General features: G+C 39.0%; 3 protein-coding genes across 4 annotated transcripts in view; 2 read left to right on the top strand and 1 right to left on the bottom strand.

Annotated features, from left to right (window-relative positions):
• Positions 1 to 224: 224 nt before the first annotated feature.
• LOC115430679 (beta-crystallin B1-like) lies at positions 225 to 10,302 on the bottom strand. Its single transcript, XM_030150829.1, has 7 exons — positions 9,898 to 10,302; positions 8,888 to 8,923; positions 2,668 to 2,811; positions 2,072 to 2,190; positions 1,785 to 1,917; positions 1,251 to 1,393; positions 225 to 605 (listed from the first exon to the last, which is right to left on the bottom strand). The coding sequence occupies exons 1-7, from the start codon at positions 10,060 to 10,062 to the stop codon at positions 428 to 430; spliced, it is 918 nt and encodes a 305-aa protein (XP_030006689.1). The 5' UTR covers positions 10,063 to 10,302; the 3' UTR covers positions 225 to 427.
• Positions 10,262 to 11,083, top strand: LOC115430501 (beta-crystallin A3-like). Its single transcript, XM_030150560.1, has 3 exons — positions 10,262 to 10,417; positions 10,529 to 10,671; positions 10,845 to 11,083. Exons 1-3 carry the CDS (start codon positions 10,262 to 10,264, stop codon positions 10,990 to 10,992), a joined length of 447 nt encoding a protein of 148 aa, XP_030006420.1. The 3' UTR covers positions 10,993 to 11,083.
• Positions 11,084 to 13,371: 2,288 nt separating this feature from the next.
• The window catches only part of grk3 (G protein-coupled receptor kinase 3), a 54,905-nt gene continuing 48,709 nt past the window's right edge, over positions 13,372 to 19,567 (top strand). For both annotated transcript variants that reach the window (XM_030150826.1, XM_030150825.1), the window contains exon 1: positions 13,372 to 14,549. In XM_030150826.1, the coding sequence (XP_030006686.1) occupies positions 14,437 to 14,549 (113 nt within the window). In that variant the 5' untranslated portion in view covers positions 13,372 to 14,436. The remainder of the gene's footprint in view (positions 14,550 to 19,567) is intronic.

The raw sequence follows: 19,567 nt of genomic DNA, 5'->3' as shown, positions 1-19,567 counted from the left end.
TAGAATATTCCAGAGAAATTATTTTTATATGAAAGGAAAAGAAAGAAAAAATCCAGTAGCCATAGTAGTCCCCTCAATTGCATTGCTTGTTCTGCCATAGGAGATAAAAAATATAAACAGCTCTTTCATTACCTAGACCCCATAAATTTCTTGTAGGAATATTATCCAAACAACAGCTTTTGTTTCTGTACAATAAATAAAAGTTATCCAGCCAGGGAGGGTTCAGGTTTTTCACAACATGTTTATTTTAGCACCATAAAAAGTCACTTAAGGTTGTCCAGTGTAATGCTCTCATTCTGTCTTTCCTTTAGGATGGAGCGATGATGGTAGATGTTTAGGAAAGGATTGATGAACGGGGCTTTGGAGAAATAAAAAGCTAAGAGGACCTGGCTACAACAGCACCAGACGGCCAGTAGGTGTCATTCATTCACTTGCTGGCAGAGGTGAAGGTGAAGCATCCTCTCTGGTGGAACTGCATGTCCCTGATACGACGCATGGACTGGATCTGGGGCTGGAAGGCGCAGAAGTCGTTGTAGTGTCTGTAGTCACCACACTCAAACAGGTACTGGTAGCCTCTGTATCCAGGGTACTGGTAACCCACCCAGCTGAGTTGGACAAGAACAGGGAGAGATGGCAGTGAGTTTCAGTGTAGTGGTTTTAGATCATCTGAGCAGTCCAACACAAATGCAGTCTCAATTTCCTCTTTATTAATTTATGGCCTCTTTTAGTAGTTGTTTTTCTAGATCTTGCTGGATGTTTATGTGGTGGTATTTTTTGACATGAATAAGTATCCTTGTAACTATTGGCTTCTATATTAATTTCTTTTAATTGAATTTCTTGATGGATTTACAGTCATAATTAGATGTCTGTTTTCCTGTCAGACACTGAATTGCTGGCTTAAAATATAAGTATCAACAAACAAAACATCATGCAGTCAGCATCAAGCCTTGTGATGACATGACACCATACTTGTCATGAACAACTACATTGTAGTCTAACTCTAGGCCTGGGGTTGCCTGTAGAGCAAGTGCCTAAGAAAGTGTTTTTTGCAAAGATTCTCTACTTTACATGGAATATGAACCAATACATTTGCTCTGAGGCCAAATAATTAAGTGTCTCCGCATGGTCACGAAGTTAAAAGAAATCAAGTCATTAATCTTGATCCTCTAATGAATCACTTCTCTTTAAAATGCCATAAACCAAAGCTATATTATTATAGCAGAACAATATTTCTATCTGTGTGTACTCACGATCCTCCAGGCACCCTCACGCTGCCCACTCTGTCGCAGAAGCCATGCGCCCAGAGGGTGGGCACATCATCCTCCTGGATCTCCATCTTGTTGCCCTTGAAGTCAGAGAGCTCATACAGGCAGATCTTGTGCTCCATGCTGTCCTGTAGGGAGAAAATGAGCATACATGATACATGGGCTTATTTTGTTACATGTGCTAGTTTTTTTTTTTTGTTTCTTTGTTTTTTTATAACCCCACAGTGGCTGTAAGGGCAGTATGAGTCACAGGGTCTGTCTGTGTTTTATACATTATATCTGCACCAATGTTCACCACTGGAGCTGATGATTACTGAGTTATTCAGTGGAACATACTAATCTTCTAAATTAAATCTAATAATATACAATGTACTGCAGAAAGTTGTGCCAAGTTTGATCAAAATAAGCTAAAGGCTGTAATATTTTATAAAGACCATTAGATCATAAATCACCTACGTCTGAGTAACAATTTGGCTAAATGTAATGTTTTATAACACAAGCCTTTACTATAACACATACCATGCGGATGGGCCTGAGGGACATGAGGCAGTCGCTGCGGTAGGAGTTGCTCCAGGTATCCCAGCGAGGATACTCTCCCTTCTCCAGGATGAACATCTCCCCACGGAAGTTAGTCTGCTCCCAGGCAACAAAGCTGGAGAAGGGAGGCCGCCAGGCACAGAGTGGGCACAGGAGTGGAGAGAACAGGAGAGAAGAATTAGTGGGAAGGTGGCAGTTATATGCCAGTAGAACATTAGAGATAGTTTGTCTGCAGCTGGTTAAGTGAGTAGATGTGTGTGTCCACTTACGGGCCGCACTCCACAATGATACTACGCACTCTATCCATGCCACGGTCACACACGTTCATACACTCATTCTGGACCTCGATCATCCTGCCCTGGAAGTTCTCCTGGTCGAACAGCATGATCTGCACAGGGGACATATTAGAACTTTGAGTGCAACTAGTCATGAATTGACAAAAGAATCCAAATACTTGCTTCAAGAACCAAAGAAAATCAATTACTCAAATTAATTTCAGGATAAGTCAAGCTCTACTATGCATAACAAATCACCTCAAAAGGCTCTGCTGTAACTGTGTTTTTCCATTTACTTGAAAGGATTTTCAGCTATTTTGCTGTAATTCAGTGGCAATTACTATTTGGAATGTGCAAAGCTTCACTATTTATAAAGCTCAGTAGCACAGGGTTTTCCAAAAACAATATAAGATATCAAATTAATCTCTATTGAAGTAGCAGTAGAAATGTCATCAGATATGAGCAAAAAATTTTAAAGACAAGTTAGTTTAAGAGCTAAGTGACAAATCTGCTTTGTAATTTGGTTTCACTGACATTAACAACATATTCAGAGTAGATGCTGGAAAAGCATTAATGCCGGAGTGACTCACTCTGTAGGATCCCATGCCAGGCTCGCCGGTCTTGGTGGCCTTGCTGGAGGCAGCGGGGGCAGGGGCTCCCTTGTCCTTGGCATCAGTGCCCTGGCTGGAGGCGGACTTGGCAGTCTGAGACATGGTGAGGGGCTTCAGGAGAGTCTGGGTGAGAGATGGAGGAAGACAAGGGGATGAACAAAAATAGAGGTGTAAATGGGAGTGTTTGTATTGAATGAAAGGGAAGGAGATATGGATATCAGAGGGTGAGTGTGGGCCAGTCAAGGTGTAAAGGGGTCGTAGGGAAGTATTTTTTATGTGTATATCCAATAAGTATTTGGATTTGGAACTAAACCACAAGCCTGCTGTTATATGGGAGGCTCATTGGGGTGCTGGACTTGTGGACATTTCCCCAGGCTGAGGGTGGCTTGTCTGGGTGTGGTGGGCAGGGAGTGGGCCCTCACTCTGGTTGTGTGGTCATCCCCCTCTACTACACTGAATGTACTGGTGTATGTCTGTGTCTGTGTGTCCTTACCTGCGTTAGTATAGCTTGTAGTGCCGTGTGAGGGAGGCTGGCTCGTGCTGGTCCCTTCAACGCTGTACCCAAGCTTTTATACTCTGGCAAAGGCCAAACGTAGAGGCTCACAGCACAATAGAAAGCCTCTCGTCATCACAGTTGGCCTGTGCCAAAGCCACCGGGTCATCACGTAGCCTAGAAAACACCGCCGGCCTCTCTGGCCTGCCTGTAAGCATTTTACTATCAAAGGAAACAACTGACCCAGGCATTTTTCCCATGTGTTGGAGTGGTAGAGCTGTAAGCTAGTTGCATGTAGAGAGAAGGAATGCAAAGGTCCAGAGGGCACAAAGAGGTAATCCCCCCTCTCTATCACCTACACTGCCACCTACACAACAACACAACCTATTCTTTTTTTCTTTTGACTTGTATGAAAAAACATAGACTTACTATTTAAAATTCTCTCTCCATCTGAACCCATTGACGAGACCATACCATTTCTTAGTCCTGCAGAACCACAAACATGTAAACAATAGTCTTAACAGTAAATTTTGACATTAGATTTGTTTTCACTTTGCACAAAAAAAGACAAGAAAAATCTTTTTTTAATAGATGTTATCGTTCAACCCTTGCATAACCAAAGGCTGTGCAAACTAAAATTTGCTTTCTTACATAGAGTTCAACAGGGAACTGTTTTGCCAGAAATATTATAATTACGGCTTCTATGTAATAATTTTGCTTTGTTTATAACATACAAGCAAAAACAAAGAATGTATCATTTTGTGACATATTTGTAATATTATTATTAAGTACAATATTATGATTTGTATTTGTACGTATTTGAATTATTTGCATTCAGTCCAGTTGCTCATTTGACTTCATTATAACACATTTCCTCTCTCATGATGTCTTTCCACCCAGTCATGCTTGTGGTGATGATGAATAAGAGTCAAGAGCAAAGCTGTCATGTTTACAAATCAGACACTTTAGATATTCATATTGTATGCAGTAACTTATTTGCCAAATCTATATTATATAGCCAGTGCAAGTGTTTGGGTTATTACTTATTTACGATAATAACTTAAACTTAAACTGTAACATTTCCCATGTGGCAACACTGATAGGGCATCACTTCGTCTTCTTTTTTTAAAAAATATTTTTTCTTTTTTTATAATTTTATTTTTCAAGAAGGTTTTGTACAGAAAAAGTAAAATAAAAAGAACATTTAATGAGGGGTGTACACAATGAAACACAATACAATAACAATATACAGGGAAATACGGTTTGATAAAGAAAAGAGAACACATAAATATAAAAAAAAACGATTTCCACAATCTTATTAAAATATTGGTCCTCCATTTCTCCCATATTTTATCAAATCTATCATTTTGGAGTTTGCTGTAAAGTGTGATTCCTTCTATCACAAAAACCAAGTAAACAATATGATGGCAGTCTTTCAGGGTTGGGTCTTTTTTTTTTTTTTTTTACTTTTTATTTAGATATTTAAATTTTTCTACAAAACAGAACATTCTCTGACATAGGACTGTATGAAATAAAACACAAGTAAATGGAATACAATAGAAATACCATAAAGAGCAATTACATAGAAAATAAATATTTGTTTGTTCGCAAGGAAAATTACAGCAGTACAATATCAGTCATGGAGAGACATAACAATCTCATAATAGCCCCCATTCCTTCATCTGTCACCCAAACACTGAGTAACACAGTTCCATCTTTGTTCAAAAGTGTCCATCTTTAGTTGTAGACTTGCGGTCATTCGCTCCATAGTGTAGACCCTTTTCAGTCTCTGTACCCACTGAGTTATGTTCAGTGGTTTTGGATCCTTCCAGTTGACAGTTTTCATTTTCTTAGTGATTAATAAAAGCATCCGTAACATGTGTCTTTGATCTGAACTGTATGTCTCCTTAGGTATAGCTCCCAGTAGGAATATAAGTGGGCCTAATGGGGAGTTCACTTGTAAGATTTTGTCAGTTTCTCCCTTGACTCTCTTCCAGAATCCTTGGATTACTGGGCAGTGGGTTGGGCCATTTATATTTAACCATTTTTTTTTAGCAATATCTTTATGTGCAGCTATACCTAACATTCCAAACAAACATTTAGGCATCACTATATGTCTTAAATACACTTATCCTGCCTTATCAGGAGAAATCAGCTAGCCCGTAAGAATATATCTAACAACCTCTTTAAAGCTTTCTAGTGATCATTAGGTTTGTTAAAGCCTGTAAACTGTGTTGTTATATAATAATAATAATAATAATAATAATAATAATAATAATAATAATAATAATAATAATAATGAACGTTCTATTTGTATAGCACTTTTCATAGAACGCAAAGACACTTTACATGCAGCAGATAAAAACAGACACCAAACACATTAAAAACCAGTAAAAAGCAGGTGCAAAAGGCAAGTATATGAATATAAAGCTATTAAACATTAAAATTAAACATTAAAAGCAATCTTAAATAAATACGTTTTTAAAAGGGATTTAAAGGTGTTGAGGTCGGAGTAGTGTTGGATATAAGTTGGGAGCTAAACTGAAATAAAAAATGTCTTTGTACGATATCCATCATACACACCTCTGACTAGTGCAAAGGTGATAAATTCACAAGTCTCCAAAAATCTCTATTTTCACTGTTTTCAGGCTTTATGCTATCCCATGCAAAGTGCATTCAGATTCAACTCCCCACTTTAAATAGGCTTTTTTTTTCACCTACAAGAACTGATTCAGACTGACTCTCATCAGTCACAGAGCCATGTCTGTGTTTTGTGATCATTTGCTAACATTAGCTAAAACTAGCCACCTAGCTAAAAGCCTGAACTGTACCAGAAAAACAACAGCATAAAAAAAGTTTGTCTGATTAAGGAAAGAGAAAATCTTTATTTCTGATGAAAAAAGACATATTACTGCAATAAAATTGGATTCAGCTACTAAATAAATATTATCTAATAAACAAATATCAGTCCATACTAATCACAACATCATCATTATAGCTGGCAAACTTTTTTTCTGGCCTGTAAAGGTGAAATAAAGGTTGATAGTGATGATGATAATTCGTGGATTATGTGTGGATTATCACCTCAACCGTGATTATTGGTGTGGGGGAAGCAGGGTTAATCTGTGTTTGATATGTGCAGATTAGATATGAACTAATCCCGCTGCATAATCTGTGTGGTTCCTGTTGCATACTTTATTATCACTAAGGTTGGGGACCAAAGTTGATAAATTTATGGTACTGTCTGAAATGGAAATTTAGCTCTTCATATCAAAACCTATCAAGAACCAAAGCCAGTAATGAAATGTTTGAAATTCATAGTCTTGTTTCTTGTTATTTTGGACAGATCAAAAGCCAGTTGTTTCTAATTGAATTTGAAATGTTGCAAATTATATAAGCATATTAGCACTCTGGCATATTTGAATTCTTATTAAACCAGAATTTTCTTAAATCCATAATTTTGGATTGTGATTTCTAGACTTATCATTGCTTCCATTAAGGAATAGAGGATACAAAGTGGCTTCTTTTTATATGTTTCTGACTTTGTCATTGACTATCATTATTCAAAAAGTAGCTGAACTAACAACAAATTTGACATGCAGATTTTAAAGAAACTCGATCTTGAAATCTATTGACCCATAGACCTTTCGTCTAGTATCACTATAGGGCAAAACTTTTTTTTAATCTCATGAGTCTTGACACAAATTGTGGAATCCCAAAAGGAAGAAACCTATTGATTTTTCAACAGCCCTGACTTTCACATCCTGCTACTATCAATACAGCTTCCCCTTGAGGCTTTTGTTGTCCAATTTTCTTCCATTTACTCGTCTAACACATCAGTACATCTCCTTCCCACACTTTATTTTATTTCCTGCTTCTTAATCATGTCTGTAAAATGTAAAAAAAAAAAAAAAAAAAAAAAAAAAAAAAAAGTCAGCTGACAGAGATTATTAAGTCTGATTTTTCAACAAATATTATTGTGTAATTAAAGAACGATTTTTCTTTAACATTATCTGTAAATATCTATTGGTGATTTTGGTGACCCCATGACCTTTCCTTTTTTATCTACATCTTTTTCCACTATTGTGTAATTTATGCTGCATGATTTTCACTGTGATGACAAAATAAGGGTGTTATTACACAATGGTACTGAACAGTGAAATTTGCCTTTTAAATGAAGTTACCTTTTACAATGATGATTCATTCAGATGAAATGTTTCTGTTACTGAATATTTAAGTTAAGATGCCCATTCAGGGCCTCTGCTCTCTTGTTTGAGGTTGATTATGTAACAAGGCACACATTTGGCAGAACTGTTGTATACATCACATCCTGTTGGTTAAACATGTAATAATCATGGACTTATCCTTTCAAATGTAAATAGGATTATTATAATATGTCAAAGGGACAATTACACGTGAATTTAATTTTTGGACAGTAAAACAACCCATTTGTGTCATCTACTAAATATTTCTTTGAATATATGCCAAAAAATACTTTTGTACACTTAAATTTACTTTTAGAGGACAGCAGTCCCAACTGTCAAATTGGTGCATTTTCATTTTATTAAGACAGTCTGCCCTAAAACCAGTAAATGTGTATTTATCGGACCAGGTGAGATAAAAATGTTACATCAAACAGTTAAACAGAGAATATTAAATGTAAAGATGATTCAAAGTAACACTGTAAATAGCTTTTAGCTGCTTCGGTTCTCTCCATCCCTCCACCCCACTCTAACCTTGGCCCTTGGTATTTTCTCAGAGACTCTCACTCTGTCTTGTCTCACTTATATTCCTGTGTCTCCATGTCCACAGCCTATGGTGATAATGTGGCGTTTGCACTTCTGCCCCTGCACCGATTATCCACGCTTTTGTCAGGGTGGACAAAGAGAAAGGCCCCTCCCTCCTGCTGAGCCGGGGCTTTCAGCATGGCCCCTTGCCAGGGGAGGCTTTAAAAGGGTGGGGGCGCGTGGCTCCTCTCACTCTCACGGCAGGACAACCCAAGGGAATCAAAGCAAGGTGAGTCCCTGTCCCTCAGCCAGACAGACAGCACAGCCAGGGTAGCACAGCCAGGGTATAGCAGCCCCCCATATGCACACACTCCATCCCAAACCCTGTCACATCAGAGCCGGTCGGGCTCTAGGGCCCAAAAACCATCACTACACCCAGTGGGTGAGATAAATAGTGGTGATGGTGGAAATTCTCAGTAATAGCAGGGAGAAAATGGGCAGGAAATAAGATAACAAGATAGAATGGGTGGGAGAGCAAAAGAAGTCCAGATAAAGCCCCTGGCTTCTTAGACCCTCACATTTTTGTCCAGGAACCATAAATAGATACTTTCAGAATCATGGATTCAGGGTGATTCCAGTATGCAGACCACTATGCTGTTGATACTTTCTCAACAAAGCACACAGCTGTATTGACTATTCAGCATGCTAAGTTCCAGAACAGGCTTTTTGTTTGCATAGAATAATTCTTTAGTCAGCTGTATTGACTCTTGTGCTGTGATATTCATGCAAGTAAAATATTGTGTATCATGATATTTTTTGCATGTTTTAATTACTGTCTTCAGTTTCAACTTGAATACTTAGCTTGCTCTTCCTCAGTATATTCAATGTGTCGTCTTATTCTCGTGTCTTGGTGAGTGTGACCTCTGTAGCTGTTGTTTTCAATTGTAGGCCTACTTTTCTTTCAGGCAAGATGACTCACCATTGCACCAAGTTCTCCGGCCACTGGAAGGTGAGTCTGTGGAATGAAAAACACATTCATGCATCAACTATCTATCTTACACATTTTACTGAGAGGGAGGGATGAGAGGGAGAGTTGCCAGATCTTATAAAAAGTGTGGCCAAACACCCAATCAGGTTTTGAAGGTCAATCTCCAAATTGTTTTTAGATAATTAATATATTACCTTCATACCCACCCCACCTTAGCTTGAAACTCTGGTGACAGTGTTTCACTGTCAAGCAGTTCTAGTGTATGATGCATTAATAAGCTATCAGAGATATGATATTGACAGGATTCATTTGTTTTGTCTTGTTGGCTGTAATTACGTATGGATTAAGTATCATAATCAATAAAGGGAACCAGAGCAGAAAATATAGAGAAACATAATTTTCACAGAGAGAGGCAGAATGTCAAAGAATGCCAACTTAAAAACACATTTTTAGACTCAAAAAGAAAGATTCAAGAGCTGAAATCTCAACTAACACCACAGCTTTCAATTTTCACAAGGCCCAGTGCTAATATATAAGCATACATGAATACATCATACAGCCACTAAATGGTACTAAATGGTAAATTGGGCAATTTTGGAGGCTATTGACTCACTGCTCATAGATTTTAAGAATGAAACTAAATAAATCATGGCGGTTGTCAAGGTTTTTCATCTTTCTAAAAACATGGGATCGGACAAACACTAGGGATTGATTATATAGAAGAAAAAAACACTTTATATGACATATATTAAGTAAAAATTTGTTTGACTTGTGTGTAGCCACAGGTGTCAATTAAAGAAAAATATTATAGCTTACACTAATGCAAGAAGAGTCTGCTAAATGACAAGTACATAGCAATGTGTAGTTTAAGGTGGATGAGTTACAATACATTAAAGCTAAAGTTAAAATAAAAAGCTATTGATCGCACTGTCCAATACCAAATAGTTCTTTAATGAAACAGTACATAGGTGCTACCACATCCACATGTCTTCTTGAGCCACCCTATGTCTGCTTTGCCCTTCCAGATCATTGTCTTTGATGAGGAGTGCTTCCAGGGCCGTCGCCATGAGTTCACCTCTGAGTGCTGCAACGTGATGGAGTTTGGCTTTGAGTCTGTGCGCTCCCTCAGGGTGGAGAGTGGAGCGTGAGTAAACATATACACACATGCAGAGTGGTTTTACAGTCACTGGAAGAAAAGGCAAAAGCTCTTAATTCATGTGAAAAGAAAGGCAGTTGGACTTGTCTCAAGTTGCTGACTTGAGATGATATTTTTAGGCTTCTGATGAGTAAGGTTAAATGGCTGAGACCGTTGAGAGTCAGAAAGGGTAATGAGAAGATGATGCTTATTAACTCACTTTTCTTCCCATGCTTTTCTTCAGCTGGGTGGGTTATGAGCATGCCTCCTACCAGGGACAGCAGTTCGTGCTGGAGAGGGGAGAGTACCCCCAGTGTGATGCTTTTGGAGGTAGCAATGCCTATCACATTGAGAGAATGACTTCCTTCAGGCCCATTGCCTGTGCTGTAAGTTCAACAAAATACTGTGACCCTTTTTCACTCTACTTTTGTGTTTGTCAGATAATTCATGTAGACTTGAGCATCTGGAAAAACAACTTTTTTTTCCCTCCTCAACAGAACCACAGAGAGTGTCGTATGACTATCTACGAGCGTGAGAACTTCATGGGCCGTAAGGGTGAGCTTAGCGACGATTATCCCTCCCTCCAGGCCATGGGCTGGTGCAACAATGAAGTTGGCTCTTTCAGGATCCAGTCTGGAGCGTAAGTGTGCCCAGTAGACTCTGCCATTTCCCATGCCTTCCACATTTGATTTAATGCTCACCTATTTCTTCAGCCTCTGCACAGCAGTCTAAAATAGTCCTGCTTAGCCTTTCACAATCTTTCGCAACAATTTCATCGGCACTTCCCTCATTCTCACTGTGATTTCTCAACAGATTCGTGTGCTACCAGTACCCTGGTTATCGTGGATACCAGTATATCATGGAGTGTGATCGTCACTGTGGAGAGTACAAACACTTCAGGGAGTTTGGCTCCCACTGCCAGACCCCTCAGATCCAGTCCATCCGCCGTATTCAGCAGTAACAACTTATCCAAACCCTTTCTCCCATGTGACCCTTCACCTTTGACCCTTGCTTCTTCCCAGTGCTGAATAAACTGTCTTTCTTAAACCCTACTGACTTTCACCAATGTATCTGCTTAACAGATAGGTTCATAAAATGTGTAATTGGATGCCAGTGCCATCTTTTACACATTTCACAGTTTTCTGAATGATAATCAGTCTGACAGAGTTCACATAAGGGTGTAATAGGAACTACCTAGTGTGAGTGTTTTAGCAATAAAGAATGAACTTGAACAGATGATAATGGACAAGTGGGTTAATAAACAAAGCATAGATGTAAAACTGATAGAAAACAATCAGCAATAACTTTTTATAAGAGATGCATTAGTCAATATCAAGTGAATGTCAACAGAAGTATAATCTTGCATTTCACGAAACTTACATAGATAAGGGATTTACTGTTTTTGTTTGAAAGACTAAATCATTCATTGGTATTTCTAAAAACTACACATGGTGCACATGCAACTTATAGCTGTTCCTGTCTGAATTTAAAGGCATTTCACTAATATTTGAGCTGAATCTAGATAGGGACACTCTTAAAATGTGTATAGCATGCTTTTTCAAGGTTAAAAAGTATCATTAGCTTCCTTTATGGTATCTATACTGGAGATATTAATATAAACACAATAAGCAGCAGTCTATTGCAGTGTATTAAGGAGCATTACCATTACTGACCAGAAAACGGCACTGCGTTTCCACCAATAAAACAAGAGACACACATCAGCTTATCTGGGCGTCATATAGAAAATCATTTAGTCTGGTGTGTTATTTGTTACTGTCATAGGCGGCTGCAACTGTATTATTTGGACTGGTAATAAAAAACAAGTTATTTAGTATCAACACAGAGAATAGTCTGTAGTTATACTGAGCACTGTTAGCTGTAGCAAAGCTTTTATTTTTGCTGAGGCCTACATTTTACGTTTTTCTCATGGAACTGTACCCCTCTGTGTAATTTCCTGTAAATACACTGGCTGTTATTCTCACTGAAATGTCGTAAATCACAAACAAAAAAAGGTCTAAATTTATAAAGAGGGAAATTCCCACGTATGAACTGGTGACACGACGAGCTGGTCGTGTATGACGCCGTATTGTTTCTGCTTTTATTTTTGGTTCCGAAACAATATTACTGTGTTTAAATATTTTCGAACCCCACCGTGAACATGGCCTGGGTCCGGGTCCGGCTCCAGCCACTGACCCGCTCCGTGTTTTACAAGCCTCTCGCCGCCGCAGTGGGAGGAAGTTGAACCACAAAGCAAGCAGTGCCACTGTGCTAGCAAAAAAATACAGAAAAATATATCGAAGGGGACTTCTTCTAAACATGTGCCATATTGGAGCTGGAAAACGAGCCGCTTAATCGCAAGAAACGGACGTATCGTGTGGTGTTCTGCTGGGAGGCAGAGGACGGACACTCGGTGAAGCTACTTAGCGGTTAAACTAGCCGAGTGTGGGGCTCCCCAGCGCGGATAGCCTGGTAGGCAGGAGTCGCTCGCTCGGGGCTGGCGGAGCACGACGACCTGGTCGGCTCTTGCTCGTTTTACTTCAGATATCGACCTCTGTGTGGTTTCCTTGTTTAAGGAGCCCACCAACACAACGTCATATTAGGCATTTTCTTCTGTCTACTTGTGTTTTATTTGCCGTCTTCTCCGTCGCCTTGTCAACTGCCACATTCACGGCGAAGAGGAAAAGTTATCGGTTAACAAGCAAACTACCGCTGGCCAGCCGATTTCCATCTCCCGTCGCTCCCTCCCCCTCCTCCACCATCAGCGTCACCATCAGCCCACAGTCAGTAGCTCTGTGCTGGGTCTCCAGGCGAGGAGGGTCCCCCCCAACGCTCGGGGTAACTCATCAAGCAGCTATGGATTATCTTTCAGGATTGTGACAATATTTTTGAATTCATCGGACTCTCAGAGACTGTTTTTTAGGAAAGCCTGCGAGACTTCCCCGATACGAGCGGCCAGTTAACTCGCTGCCGTTAGCTTAACGTTATTAAGTAACTAAATCGCTGTCTGAAATCGAGCCAATGTTAGTCTGTTAGTCTGCCAGCTAGTGACTGTGTTTCCTACTGGCAACAAGGGCATTTTTATGTGTCTCTGGAACCGAAATAGTCCAAACTAGATGTGCAGACTGACTTATCACGATATATTATTCGTTAGTTAGCCTACTGGCTAGCAGGTTTCGTTTTGCTAGCTAGCGTGGTAGCTAACTAGCAGGCGAACTAAATATCGATATTGCCACCAGGCTGAAATAAGTTGTCTGTGGGCCGCGTGGATTTTACTCACGATTACTTAATTACACCTCTTGTTTGGACTGTATTTGGCGCTAAACCCCTTAAGTGTTTAAGTGCATCTTTTGAGCGACTTTCTTTTGCAAATGATAAGCCGATAAGGAACATTTCAGCCTTAACATTATACAGGAAGCCGACAACGACGGCAACATAAACAACAGCGGTGCGTGGATTTTATGGAATGCAAATCATGAGTCGGGGCTCATCTGTAACCGGTGCATGTAGGGTTTAATTTGTGCTAACATAAATTAGCTTTTCGGTGCACCGTCGGAGATATAAAGGGCGGGTGGTAATATACATTTCTCAAACAACCTGTCGCCAAGTGTCCTCCCTCTTGAGTTATTTCGATCTCACAAATATCTGTTTGAGACGAGGTGAGGCAACAACACATGTCTAGTTTTTCTAACAGTAGAGCTGGTTTTCTGCTGTTGTCGAAGCATAAGAGGAGCCACTCACATTTTCTACTGTGCAGCTACTGACTGCCATTCCTCTAAAATTAGAACATTTTTTTTTTCTTTCGAGAGCACAGTGTTTACATTTTAAGGAGAAACCCAGAAACACATGCCGCACTGGAGACAAACCAGTCGTTTGGACATATTTCCTTCAGGAGGACCAGGGAAGTCTCCGGAGACTTGTAGGATTTGACAGCTGTCTTCAGATCCAGCATCTGGTGCATCTACCTATCTGTGTTGGCTATATCACATCTCCATAAAGCGAGGAAGTGCTGCTTTCACAAGATCTCATCTGTCTGCTTGCATTGTTTCCCTTACAATTCGCCTTCAAGAAACCTGAAATTTTTGCATTAAATGGGATTACAAGGACGGTGATCTAGAACCTCTGCTGAATATATATTTCTCCTGCAACCTGTCACCCAATGTCTTCCTCCCAAATTTCCTTTTTTTCCATCATAATGATGGCACTTTGAGGCGAAGTGAACAGACTACAGCCTGTGACAACGACACCATTCCAGTCGATGGTCAGCCCCACCGTCCGCTCTGCTGGCCCTGTCACGCACCTCGGCCATTGATGTTGGTCATATCTGGTGGACTTTGTTTTGTAAACCCCTAAAAACAACCATCCCCAACCCGGTATTTTATTGATTTGGTCGTCCCAGGGTCGAAAGATGGCGGACCTCGAAGCAGTGCTCGCTGATGTCAGTTATTTGATGGCGATGGAGAAGAGCAAATCTACTCCAGCGGCCCGGGCCAGTAAGAAAATCATCCTGCCTGAGCCCAGGTAACCACATTTTGTCATAAGCTTTCATGTTGTTCTGTAGCCGGTGCTTGTTTTTGTTTGCTTGTCAAATTGATTAATTTATTGTGCATGCTTTGCTGCCAAATAGGGAGATGGAGGCGTGCTTCCTCTCAAACCTGTGACTTACTGTAGATGCTAAGTGAAATGACAGTAGAGCTGTGAGATCCTGCAAGAATACAGTCAACTCTGTCGTTTCATTATATCATCTAAACTGCCATGCACCAGACTAATGTGTGTGGTATTTTACACCCAGCGCCAAATTTGAGTAATTAACCTTTTAAAGCAGAAAGCCTTATATTTAATATTGTGGGTTACTGTGACAGGATATGAAGCAGCTTCATGCATAGTATTTATCTTGTTACTCTCATCTGTTTAGACAATGAAGTGATGGTAACTAGAGCATGCTCTAAAACCTTGAATCGCATTTTTAATTTGATCCCAAGCTTGATGTGCATTCTGATTGTTAATATGTGCCATGCAGCAAACACAGCACATTTACTTATGCCTGTCTGTGGTGCTGTAAGTCCTTTGATGCAGCTGCACTATCTATCTGTGCAGATTCTGCTCAAGCATGCTGTTTGCAAGCACCCAGCAGAGTATGTAGCCATCACTTAGAGAGATCACTACTGCTACAATCTGATTTCAATAACTCGCCTTCCTCCTAGCCATGACTACAAATAGTTTTTCCCATGTATGCAGCTTGTCTGTGTCAGTTCAGTCTTGACTAAAGGCATAGAAGTGACGCTACTTGATTGAAGAGGATGTGGTAACAACTTGGTTTGTTTTTCATACAGGGTTTGTAAGTTTGACAGTGGTATTTAGGCAAATGACAGCCATTGTGTGAACAGTAGGTGTATGTGAAAAAGTTTGTCACATTTACTTTGCATTTACATATTTTTTGCAGGCTATTAACTAATCACTGACGATAATGTTTTGTTGATGCTGTAGTAATGCTCTATTTTGGTTTGGTTGGTATTAATATTTAAACAAATAATGACTTTGGAGGAAGTCAGTGTGAACATTAACATTACACCACTGATCAGCAGAATGCAGTGAACCAGACAGGGAAGGTAACACAGTGACAAATGTATAATTTTAATTCATTACTTAAATGTGAAAGCTTGGATTACATAGCATTAAGTTGTCTGTATCTGTAAAGGTTACATGGATCAATGCCTTTTTTTTATCCATCAGACGTGCAGAATTTTCTTTAACCATGACAGGTTTATGAAAACAATTTAATGATGAAATGTACAGTTTAAGAAGGCATTCACAGTTTGCAGCTAATTCTCCCCTCTGGCAGTTCTTCACAACAGCAGTTGAAAGCAGATTATATTACCAAATGGACAGTTAGCAGCATGAGTATACTGGGGTTAAATCAGATTACAAGCCATAAAGTGAACATTTTATTGTTGATGCATATATTGCAGTTGATTGCATTAACAAATTTCTCTATGGAATAAAGGAGGAAAGGAGTGAACCACAGTTTTCTTAAACTTTGTCCGGTTTTTAAATGGAGCTGTGTATAACCAAGGTGTATTCTATCTTAAGGGTTTCCTTGCTTTAAGAAGGAACTAGTTTCAGTATGGTATCATAGTGAAGTTGTAGAAACATCAATCTTGTGTCAGTCCACCAGTGCATTACAGTTAACATTCTGTTCCATTTAATTGTAGTACAAATTGTGACACTTCTGTACACTAAAAGAGCTGACGCCAGCATGATGGTTCACTAAGTTCTGAAGCAGTATAGATCACCTGTCTAAAGAACAGAACCAAAATAGCTTGAAGTCTGACAATATGTAAAATGAAGATCAAATGACTTCTTTGACCAAGTACTAGTGGAATATTATATCTTTTGTGATGGACTGGGCAGTGGTAGCAATATTCACACTTACTGTTAGCAGCAGCGTGGTAGCTAGTGGGATGTTTACATTTTTGAAAGAATATTTCAGTATCAAACACATCTATGCAGAACTTTTTGTTGCTTTTAGCTAGCTCCTTTCCTAGTGTTGGCTCAAAGTGAAAAATGCAAATGATAACTGTGCTAATGAAAGACAGAAGCTATATTTTTGGCCTTACTTTTGCATATTTGGGCATGCATACAAGTGAACAAAAGTGGATTATTATGCATTGGTGTTTGAAGTTTCTAGGGCTCTTTTAAAGGGGGTAGAGTAATGAAACTGGGCCACTGCTGGAAACTGGTAAAAGCATTGTAGATACTAGCTGTTCTAAACTGCCACAGAAAGAGGAAGCTACCAACTTACTGACTCCACATCTTAAAACCTACATGTATTTTTATGCTGAAAACGTTTTTTAAGTAGAATATTCCTTTTAAATACATTAAATATTGTATATTCTTAAATACAATTATTGTAGATGTCAAGTTTACATTTGGATCCATTTTCACATCATGCTGGTCAAGTTATTTTCATTATTTAAACAGCATAGCAGTGGGAAAATTATCCTTTTGATACCAGCATATGAGCTGTCAAATGCAAATGCCCACTGTGTGAGTATGGTCTAATACTGATAAAATTCCATATTGGTGATTTGTTTTAACTTAACTGCGGCTTTGCCTCTATAGGTGATTACAATGCCAGGATGTACAACATTGTAAGGATTTCCCCCATAATGTTCAAGGTTCAAATTAACAGCAACAAGTGTATCAGCCTTGTTGGGGGTGGGGTGTGGGGGTGTAAGTTTGATGGGTTTGTAACCTTGGAGTGTTCAGTTTCTCTTCACATAGTGAAACGTCCAAGTGAACAGGAAATGCAGGAAAGAGGCTCGGTATTAGTGTATGTTTCTCTGAGACGGTCATTCTTTGGCTAACTGCTGCTCACAGCAGAATGCCAAGTACACCTACCTACAGGAGCCTATTAGCTAAATTTGCAGTACCAAGACCTTATTTACAACTGAACTGCCTTGCCCTTAACTTTAACCTTCAGGTGTGACAGGCGTTGGTCAGACAAAATGAAATAGACTATGATTTCCTGTTAATGAGAGTCTTATTATGAACCAGAAATATTATGTTGAGAGCTTTTACTTTAACAGCAAGAAAAGCATTACCTTATTAATCATTTACACATTTCAGGTAACCTGAACTGTGACAATGTTAGAACAGATATTGTGCATCAATTATCAGTCTCAGAATGTTGTCAGTCAAGGTCTGGACAGTTTCCCTGTTCAGTTAACTCATAATTGACTATTTTTTTTGCTCAGGTTATTGGTGTGAAATAGCATGGCTTGGATGTCTGAGACCACCATTCATTAAGCTTTTATAGTCCATGTACCCTATGGAAGCAGATTTAAAACAGTTTATCAAGCATGTACAGTGTTTGGGTTGGTGTATATGTATAGATAATTAGTGTATTTTTTCCTTGATTAAATTCCTAAACAAATTAGGATTTGAGTAAATAGTTCAAAGCCTTCATACAACATAATTCTGTGAATTTTAGAAACTTTTATCATGACAACGTAGATGGAAGTTAACTCGCCAGGGTATTTAAATACCCTGCTTCAGTATATCAAGTGGGCAGCACTGATCTCCTGATAGCAGACTTCAGGTCTTATGATTTATGAGTATGGGCATATCTGTGTCATCATGGGAAAATAACAGCATCTAGGTAAAGGAAAGCTGCAGGTGGAGATGAGCTATTTATTTGGGGTGAAGGCACGTCATATATTGAGTTGCTACTAGTGCTTTCAGTAAATGGGTGTTAATTCACCATTTATTTTGCATCATTTCATTCCCTTTGTTATATGATTCATTATGTACAACTAAAGCAACATCAATGAACATGACAGGCTTGGTAGCTAATACATTATAGAGAAGTAGCAAAGCTGATCTTTGCAGGTTTTCTCATGGTCATGTGATAGTTTATGGAAAGGCGCATTCAGAAAGTCTGATCTTGTTCTCTGTTTTTCAGAATGTCACTCGCTTAGTTAAAAAGACCACAGCCAAGTTTGTTCATCATTGAAATAGGCTTTCCAAGGCCATTCGGTTCTTACTGAAGAGACACACATTGTCCTCTGAAGTCTGCAGCTTTATAAAACCTTAAATTCTAATCTAAACCTTTCAGGCTTTTGAGGTTTGGCAGATGACATGCATACAGCTACATTTGGCCAAAAATGTTATCGTGATATACATTTTCATTTCAGGCAATATTGTTAATTAGTATTAAATGTCAAATCATTATTTCTTTTCATTTTAGCAGCTGATCTGAGTAAGATAATGGCAGTGTTCTTTATGGTCAGAACATGGTGAAGGCTTTAATGCAACACAATGTTTCAGAAATCCAGAGATAGAATATCTAAAACAAAGCACAATGAGGAAAAAAATGTGTACAGCAATAATGAAATTATGTTATGATCATTATCTGTGTTTATTGTCCAACCCTAGGTAGATATTCTGTTTACTGGTGAGTTACAATAGCATGGCAGCATGTGTGGAATTGTTGAAAATACACTACAGCGTGTGTGTAAATGGTAGAGAAGTCAGGTCCTGCAATGACGTGTTAACACTTTTTAGACAACAATGCAGCTCTAGTAAAAGAATATCAAGATCTAATAATAATTAGACTACTGCATGTAATTCAGTAATTAGAAACCACTCGTTCACTGTCATTAAGTCTACACATTATTCTGTTATGTAATTCTGTTGAAGGTCCTTGACGAAACATAATAGAGAACCCTTGTGATGGTATGTCTTGCAGTTGTCAGGTGGGACCAAAATTTCAGACTTGTGCTCAATCTATAAACTGCCCTTTAGACCTAAATTTAGGTTGTGGGTTAGTAGCCATTAAATAACTAATCTGGATCCGTGTGTTTGTCGTCATACTAATGGTTCTTACAGGGACATTCAGTCAGGAATCCAGGTTGTGAAGTGTTGACAGTGGACTTTAATCCTGAGATTTGATAGCCATGTGTCAAGGATTTTCACACCATGGCATTTGACTGATTATCACATTATTATCCAGTGATATTTGATCATAAGAGAAACCA

This window comes from Sphaeramia orbicularis, chromosome 12 (genome assembly GCF_902148855.1).
Source record: "Sphaeramia orbicularis chromosome 12, fSphaOr1.1, whole genome shotgun sequence".
In the NCBI taxonomy this organism is placed as follows: Eukaryota; Metazoa; Chordata; class Actinopteri; order Kurtiformes; family Apogonidae; genus Sphaeramia; species Sphaeramia orbicularis.
The sequence above is the reverse complement of the archived record's forward strand: the minus strand, read 5'-3'. Positions and strand labels throughout refer to the sequence as shown.

Bases quoted from the DNA above. Each gene is read 5' to 3' on its own strand.
- LOC115430679 (XM_030150829.1), bottom strand. From the start codon at position 10,062: ATGTGTGTATATGTTTACTCACGCTCCACTCTCCACCCTGAGGGAGCG. The intron at 1,394-1,784 runs GTATGTGTTATA...TTCTCCCTACAG, and splicing joins CCCTCAGGCCCATCCGCATG to GACAGCATGGAGCACAAGAT. The intron at 606-1,250 runs GTGAGTACACAC...TGTCCAACTCAG, and splicing joins GTGAGGGTGCCTGGAGGATC to CTGGGTGGGTTACCAGTACC.
- LOC115430501 (XM_030150560.1), top strand. From the start codon at position 10,262: ATGCTTTTCTTCAGCTGGGTGGGTTATGAGCATGCCTCCTACCAGGGA. The intron at 10,418-10,528 runs GTAAGTTCAACA...CCTCCTCAACAG, and splicing joins TCAGGCCCATTGCCTGTGCT to AACCACAGAGAGTGTCGTAT. The intron at 10,672-10,844 runs GTAAGTGTGCCC...ATTTCTCAACAG, and splicing joins TTCAGGATCCAGTCTGGAGC to ATTCGTGTGCTACCAGTACC.